Raw genomic sequence first — 8,202 nt, 5'->3', positions numbered from 1 at the left:
ATCCTAACCATTCTATGATTCTATGAATACATATTTCAAAGAGGGATGTCTTGTGCAAAATGCTGTTTGTAGATAGAGGCTCATTGATCCTCTGAGTGAGTAGGATTCTCATCCCAAATTAGAGATCTAGGTGCTTAAACAGCAAAGGTCCATGGGACCATACGTAGGAGTAATCAGACTTGTTGGCAGCTGTTGAAAAGATCACTGAAAGAGTAGTTGAATGCAGACTTCTGGCTTCTAATGTTAGCTTCTTAAATGATAAGGCAAATAAAAGCTTGGCCGTTCCACTAAGGAAGCCTTTGCTGCATAGATTGATACAAGCTTGATTGAACAACAAATTGTGTTTTGTTATAGGTTAGTTCATGCATTATTTTAAGTGTATTTGAGATGTGCTTTAGCATCAGTTTCTAGATTCATTGTCCTACAGCTTTTGATTTTAGGAAGGTGTCAGGAGACCTCATAGGCCATCCCTTCCAGTCAGCTGCTTCCCTTGCAGATGGTTAAGGCTGGTTAAGGTGTATAGGATGCAGCTGTGTTTTTCAGATTCTAGCTGGCACAGGGTGAACAAATTTTATTTGCTTTGATAAAATGCTCATGTTTGCTTACAAAGTCAATGATGGGTAGTTTCTGCGTGCCGGCTTTCTGAGTGCAAACATGTTTTAAATGCGTTCTGATAATGATGCTGATATTACAAGCACCAGTGAGAATCCATTTGGGAATAATGTTCTTGTTACTGGTTTGGATGTATTATTCTTTCAGCAAAGACGTGCACATATGGAGCAGGTTGTACAAAGTTTGAAGTACCCTAATTAAAGTGTCAGTACCAGTTGTATTAGACTTTATGATTAAAGCTGAAACATGTATCTTTTCACATGTCCAAATAACACTGTTTCAAGTCTTTTTCCAGTTTCACCTACTGTTAATAGTCAAGCTGAATGTTACCTGCCTTCTTGGTTTCTTAAGATGCCTTAGCATTAATACTTCTTCAGCTTTTGCTCAGCTTTCAGTTGCCTGTCATCCCTTTGGTCATTCCTGTGTTAGTTTGACCTTCCTGTACACCTCTTTGAAGAACTCTTCAACCTCGAGTGATGTTTCCTCACGCATTAGTTTCTACAGGCTGCTGTTTGGCTCTGTCAGTCTGTGCAGGGAGTCAGGCTTCTTTCAAAGGTGGCTGCCCATCCTTCTGCTTCCCCCTGCCCTTCCTCCTCGCCCTGCGCTTTCCGTCTGGCAGAGAGAAGTATGTGTCTGAAATTATTCAAAAGTATTACTTGTATAGTAAACTGGTATTTTTTTCATTTGTACTTATGTTAAGAACTCTATATTTCTTTCTTAAATACTTTGTTTTTTATTTCATGTGTCTGTCTCTTCTGTGATGTTTTCATTTGGACATTGCTAAAGACTTGCTTCTGTTCAGAACTAATTATAACTCCTTGGATCATACAAGGTATTACTGTACAATACTAGTAAGGGAGAAAATTGCATCTAGTTTGTGATCTTGTAAGGTAGATCTGGGTTTCCAAATTGTGCAGATAAATCTGCACAGTAGACTCGAAATCTGTTGAATTACACTGCTGGTTGGAAGTGGTGCAACTCATAATGGGGTTGGCTTTCCTACAGCACATTTCAGCGGTGGTATATGTTCTTAATGTGCTCCCACTCCTCTTTGCCCTCCTGTTTTCTGTAACCACAACAGTATTCGCTGTTGGTCAGCCTCTTGAGGATATCATTGGCACAAGCATCCAAGAGGTATTTGGTATTCTCTGAAAGGGCCTGAAGGTTGCTGCTTTCTCTTCAACTGTTGGCTCCTTGTCTGGAGAATTTAGCTTAATGAAAGTATCCATGAGGGAGAGGAAATAAAGGCAGGCTAACATGAAGTATTAGGAGATCTCTTAAGACTTTTGTTTTTTACAAAGAGGTCGCAAACCAAAAATAGGGAGTGGAGACAGTGAAGACTGAAGGACATATGGTCTTTGGGAAATAGTGTTAAACTGTGTTAGACACATTTCAGTTGATAGGTCACATGGACACACGAACAAAAAATACTTTAATGTATAGAGGGCCTCAGGTATCATCTCTTAGTCTGCTACTTAGTCTCTTGGGAGTCATCCCTCCCTACTGCTTTAAAGATAACTGTTGCAAGAAGCTGGCTATTGCTATGTCTGTTTACCATGTCTTCTGCTTTGCTGGCTTATTCACAGAGAAGTAGTATCTCTGTTGCAGCATATTTGAAGAGCTCAACTAACAAGCTGTCTCAATGTTCATCTGAGATAGGAAGGTGTCTGTAAACCATTTTTGGTGATACAGAATTGAAGCACAGAGAAAAAGCTCTCACAAGGAGTCTGGCAAAGCAAAGAGCGAAAGGCGTTATCTCATGAGATGCAGCAGCAAAAAACTGTTAAGTGCTAACTAGAACTCTATAGTTTCTTTAAGTTAAAGTGTCTTAAAACTTTCTGCTTCATAATGCCTGTTTTTGAGTTTGCCAATTTGCCTTTTGTATCAGATTATTTTAGAAAGTTTAAATTATGTGACTAAGCTCACTAATTAACAGTGGTGTTGGATATAATGATGATAATCCTCTTTGTGCCGTTTCCTAGATGTAGTGGCCCCACAGGGAAGCGCCAAGCTGCTGGCCATCAAGGCACCAGCTGAATTTCCTAAAATGTTGTCTTCTAGCTCTCTCCTAGTATCTGCAAACAAAGGTGAGAGCACATCTAGTAGTAACCTCGAGGAAGCTTCAAAACCTTCTGCTGAAGACGTGAGGATGTTCATGTCAAGAAAAACTGTGGTTGCATTTCCTCAGCGAGTAGTAGTTTCTTCCCTTGAGGAGGAAAAACTCACTACACCTGGAACAGAAGGAGGCCTGAGGAAAGAGTTAGTTGAGGAAGAAACTTCATCTTCATCCAGCTCAGATTCTAGCTCAGATTCTGAGGAAGAAAATGATGATTCAGAAGTTGCCATTAAAACCAAAGTTGAGTTTCCTAGACGAGATTCCATCTTTTCTGAGAACATGGCAATAAAGGCACAAATGCCAACAAAGGAGAACTTATGCCAGAAATCCCACAAAGAATATGTAGCTAAGAAGCCACGCAAAACAGAAAGCTATGTGTCTCCTGTCAAGCAGGTCGCATCTTCTGAAACATCAGTCAGCCATGAAACATCAAAATCCAGAGCAAGAGACCTCAAACTAAAATCAACTCCAAAAGAAGCCGCTCGGCAGAAGCTGGTCTTACAGCCACACATGGTTAAAAGCCAAGACCTGACCGATGTCACTCATAAATCTGATTATCTGGACGAAAAGTCCATTAGAACCCAAGTAGCAGCTATTCAGCTGAAAGCATCATCAGTGATTCAGGAAGACAAAAAGCAAAAACTGGTACCCAGAGGAGATGGAAAAAAGGTGGAGGCGGCACAGGAATCGGAAGCAGAAGTAACTGCTCCTAAGCTGGAAGAAGAGACTTCTGAAAGCACAATGTTGGTGATGGGCACTACAGCAAAGGAGGAGATGATTCAGGAAGCAGGAGTCCAGGCTGGAGAAAGCAGCGCAATAGAGGGTACAACTTTAAATTGTTTGAACTGTATTGATTCATTTGAAAGGGTTTCCAAATCTTCTCTGTTTATGACTCTCTGATCTTTATACTGAAGCTAACCGTGTAGCAGTGACTTTCTGGAAGATAAATTCTTTTCCATTGCTAATTGTTACAAGCACTCAGTAATACTCCGTTTCCAGTTATGCTGTGAAAGGAAGCTGTCTTTATTTCACTCTATTAATGGTTTCATAAACCTGTTACTTATAAAATGAAAATAAGTTTGTTTCCACTATGAGCAATATAGTGAGGTTTGTATGACAAAACTTGTTTTCCCTCTTTTCTTTTCTCGGAAGGATTTGGTAGCTGTGTTTCTCCTGAGCCAAATTTCATGCCATCTAACTGTGGTTAAATCCTGCTGCTGTCTTCTTTTTTAAAAAAATAATCTTGTAGTTTTCAAATTTCAGTAGACTTCAAGAAATCATAGTGTAATGCCAGAAACAGGTATTGATTTTGACACTGGTAGGTTGTAAGCAAGTCCTGTTGAAGTAGCACAGAGTTGACCTTATAAACCAGTTTTTGTAGTGAGTTGGGGAGGAGACAGTGATGTGTTTTAAGGAAGAGCATCATGCACCATATAATCATCTCCCTCGCCGTGCTTCCCTACCTAACTTACCCTTCTTATTTACTACCAGTCTTGTTAACTTAACTACTGATCTCATGCTGTGTATTTCAACAGCAAAGGCCTCTCTGTCCTGATCTGTGGTGGCTTACCATTCTCACCTTTCAACTTTGGCAGCATACCAAAACTGGTTGCTGTTTTACATTAAAGAATTTGCCTACTTGGAAGTAAAAACACCATAATTGTAAAGCTGCTTGGATGTCATCCTTCAAGCGATATCCTTGCAGGAAAGGCTCCGTCCAGATGGACTGCAAGTTGAACATGAGCCAGTGATGTTCCCTTGCAGCAAAGACCACCAGTGGTAGCCTGGGCTGTGTTAGGAGGAATGTTGCAAGCAGGCTGAGGGAAGTGATCCTTCCCTGGTGATATGCACCTGGAGTGCTGGGTCCAGTTCTGAGATCCCCCGTACAAGAGAGACATGGACATACTGGAGAGAGTCCAGTGAAGTGCCACAAAGATGATGAAGGGACTGGAGTATCTCTCCTGTGAGGAAAGGTTGAGAGAGCTGGGAATGTTCAGCCTGGAGAAGGCATAGGGAGGATCTCATCAATGTGTACGTATACCTGAAGGGAGAGTGCAAAGAAGACAGAGGTAAGACTCTTGTCAGTGGTACCCAGTGACAGGACAAGAGGCAGTGGGTGCAAACTGAAACACAGGGTTTTGCCTGAACATGAAGACACACTTTTTTTTTTTAACTGTAAGAGTGATTGAGCACTGGCACAGGTTGCCCAGAGAGGTGGTGGAGTCTCCATCCTTGGAGACATTCAAAAGCTGTCCAGACATGGTCCTGGGCAGCCTGCTTTAGCTGATGGTGCTTGAACATTTGGGATTGGACCAGCTGACCTCCAGAGGTGTCTTCCAACCTTAGCCATTCTGTGACTCTGTGAATTGTCTAACCAGGTTAAGTGACACATGATTGCTTTTGTACATCTGTTTCCAGGATACAGTGCTGAGTAAAAGACCTGCCTTCTGTTTTAAGGGGTTAGTTGGCTCATAATTTGATCTGTTTTAAGAGCTGTAAGCTAAGTTTACCTTCTTCCCTGACTGCAACTCAAATAGTAAAATGCAGCACCCTTTTCAAGTGACATTTTCATTTACTTGTCCCTCCTTGCAGTCAGCAGCAGAAGCTTTCTTTAAAAAAAGAAAAAAAAAAAAGTTGGGAAAGGCTATTTGTGATTATCTACAGATGAAGCTTTTCTCCCCATTCATCCACAGCTGAGTTCTAGATGTTCAAGCATTATTTTTTTTCCACATTGAAGCTGATATGAAGACCCAAAAAATTTAGTTCAGTAAGCTTCAAGTGTGAGAGGGATGACTTGGCCTTCAAATGTGATAATGATTCAAGGTGAAGATTATGACATCAAAGATCTATGGAACAGCCTCCCTTACTCTGATGCTGTAAATGCAGAATAAGGTTAAGCCTATGTGACAAACTTTTCTTGCAGATCTGTATCGATGGGGCAATAGTACCACTGTGCCTCAGACCCATCATCATCATGACCACACCAGTAAAAACCTTTTGGGCTTTGCTGAAAACGGCACTTTTGCTGTTGAGCTCCTCTTGCTCTGTGGAGGTGGTCAGGCTGTGGCAGCAGGGAAGTTTCTGTTGGGTACATGCTAGAGGATTCTGCTGCAGTGGCTGTAGGAGAGGTGGGGGTTAGTTCAGGCAAGTTCACACCCCTTTCCTGTTGCTGTAATGTCTTTGGATGCCAGGGCTAGCGGAGAGTCAAACCTAGCTACACTGTGTTCAGCAGCGCCGCTGGAAACCCCGGGCGTTATCTCCTCGCCTCTTCCTCCTGAGGCCTTTTTTGAGAACAGCTACCGCTTTTCCATGTTTAATGTTCACAGTTAGTGATAATACCTTCTGTAATCTGTACTTCTGTCCTGTCCCTGGGTTCTTTTGTTTGTCTGCAAACCCTGCAGCAGGCACACTGAAGATGTAAAAGCAGTTTTTCCCATGACAAACATGGATGTTAAGGTGATGTCATCCACTTTGTAGAGCAGGCATGCTAAACAGTCAGCAAAAACTGCTGACTTTACCTGCTAAGTAAGTAGCAAAATAGTAGCATGCTAACTCGGAAATATAACTCTGATTCATTTCAAAAGAACATCCTGTGAAATGCTTGCTCTTTAAGAGTGAAAGCATAGATGAAGTCTGGAGTAGGAGGAGGATGAACTCGGGCGTAAATTTTTCCTTTGAGAAGCCAAGTACAGTGTATTTGGGCAGGAAATCCATCTGCTTTTCTTCCTGAGCATCTGTCTCTTAATTTGGAACAACTGTCTCCTGCAGGTTGAATGTACACTTGCCTGTTCTTGGGGCTGTTTGCAGCGAAGGCCGCATCACCTGGCTTTTGTGTCTGTAGCGTTGTCTCTTGTGAGCTCTCTCAGTAGGCGCTGAGCAGTAGGCACAGGGATATTTCCTTTCAGAGGTTGTGTCTGTTGTTCTGCTGAAACCACAGCTCACTACATCGCGTTTTATAAGCAAGTCTTGCTACATGTTATGGATACGTGCTCTTAACTGATAGCATTACATTGTAATAGTTATGTCATAATTCAAGGGAAATCCTGTTGTTCCGTTGCGGGAGTTCTTGTATTTTTATTGTAGGCAGTTGTGTTACAAAAAGAAGCTTAATATGATCTAACCTAAACCACTACACACAAATTTATATGACAAAGCTTTTCACTAGATTATGCTTATGACTCTCCTATTGTTAAATTCTGAGTATATGAGAATAAATTAATATTGGGAGTAAAGTTTTATTTCTTGCAATTTCCTTGGTTGTAAAATCGACCCGTAACAGGAACCTTTTATAAAAATGGTACTGCCTAAATTTCCATAATATTCTAACAGTGTAAGAATTATCGTTGGCTTTAATGTGAAGTAAAGGAGTTCTGAATAACTTCAGTAGGTTATTCTTTTAGAGAAAAGAGCTGATACAAAGTTTAGAAGATTACATGTAGCAGAAAGGAAACTTTCATCAAAGGCTGTTGATGTATTACTGTTCAGTGTAACCACATTTGAAATTAAACTGTGAAGATCTCAATAATTCCATCACTTCTCTCCATGGAAAAAAAAAAAATCAATCAGTAAAGTAGTTCTAATAGCTGTATCCTGTGGTCTGACAGGATGATAGATCATTTGTACTGCTGCATTGCCTCTCCTGGCTTGCTAAGTGTCACCTACTGTTCTGGCTGGAGTGAAAACCAAGGCAACTATGGAAAAAGCCAGGAAATGCAAATATATGTTCTTCAAAATATAAATTAGATGTTCTGCCCTGTCCTCCCCTAGCATTAGATGGTAGTTTGGATTTGAAAACCTGTGCTGTATTAAATGACTTGTACTGATTCCTGTTCCCCTACTGCATACTAATGTGCTGCTTTGGGACCAGACAAGGTACCAGCAGAACTTAGTAAACTTATCCTTTTGTTATGGTTGCTGAGGGGTTTTTTTTCTTCTTTTTTTTTTTTTCTCTCTTAATGTTGACTTGATGAGAGAGCTGACAGTATATGAAGGCTGGCTCAGTAATTAAGAATATTGCCCTCTGGTGTGGCATCCTTGTAGTCACCACTTACTGTTTGTTTTCACAGAGACCACAGCAGCTGCTGAGCCTGCTCCAGAAGAATTTGATAATTCTACCTACAAGAACCTTCAGCATCATGAATATAACATTTATACCTTTGTTGATTCTGTTGTGGTTCTCTCAAAATTCAGGCAGCCTCAGCCATCTTCTGGAAGACCATCACCAAGGCACTGAAGGAACCACATTTAAAACAAATATCCAGGCATAATGATAAATTGTTCTAATTAGCACTGTTGCTTCATCTGTATTATAAATCAGATAATTAATAAATGCATGATAACTTATGCTTGTGCTTTTGAACAGTTCTTGGAGTCCCTTACTTCTTGGCTTTTATGAATGAGCTGCAAATGAATCATCACTGAATAAAAATAGCTTTTCTACCTCTCAGTATATATTAAAAATCCTGACTTTTCAG

At 40.7% G+C, this 8,202-nt stretch overlaps 1 protein-coding gene across 1 annotated transcript; it reads left to right on the top strand.

The window, feature by feature from the left end:
* Nucleotides 1-2,594: 2,594 nt before the first annotated feature.
* NDUFV3 (NADH:ubiquinone oxidoreductase subunit V3) lies at nt 2,595-7,961 on the top strand (the record flags this gene model as incomplete). The annotated part of the gene is made up of 2 exons (XM_010162868.1): nt 2,595-3,551; nt 7,795-7,961. Coding segments are annotated over 2 exons (1,124 nt in total), but the record flags the coding sequence as incomplete, so codon positions are not given.
* Nucleotides 7,962-8,202: the final 241 nt, after the last annotated feature.

The sequence above is a fragment of the Antrostomus carolinensis genome, unplaced genomic scaffold, assembly GCF_000700745.2.
Source record: "Antrostomus carolinensis isolate BGI_N321 unplaced genomic scaffold, ASM70074v2 scaffold25990, whole genome shotgun sequence".
Lineage (NCBI taxonomy): Eukaryota > Metazoa > Chordata > Aves > Caprimulgiformes > Caprimulgidae > Antrostomus > Antrostomus carolinensis.
Note: the sequence above shows the minus strand (reverse complement) of the source record. Positions and strands in the feature narration are given on the sequence as shown.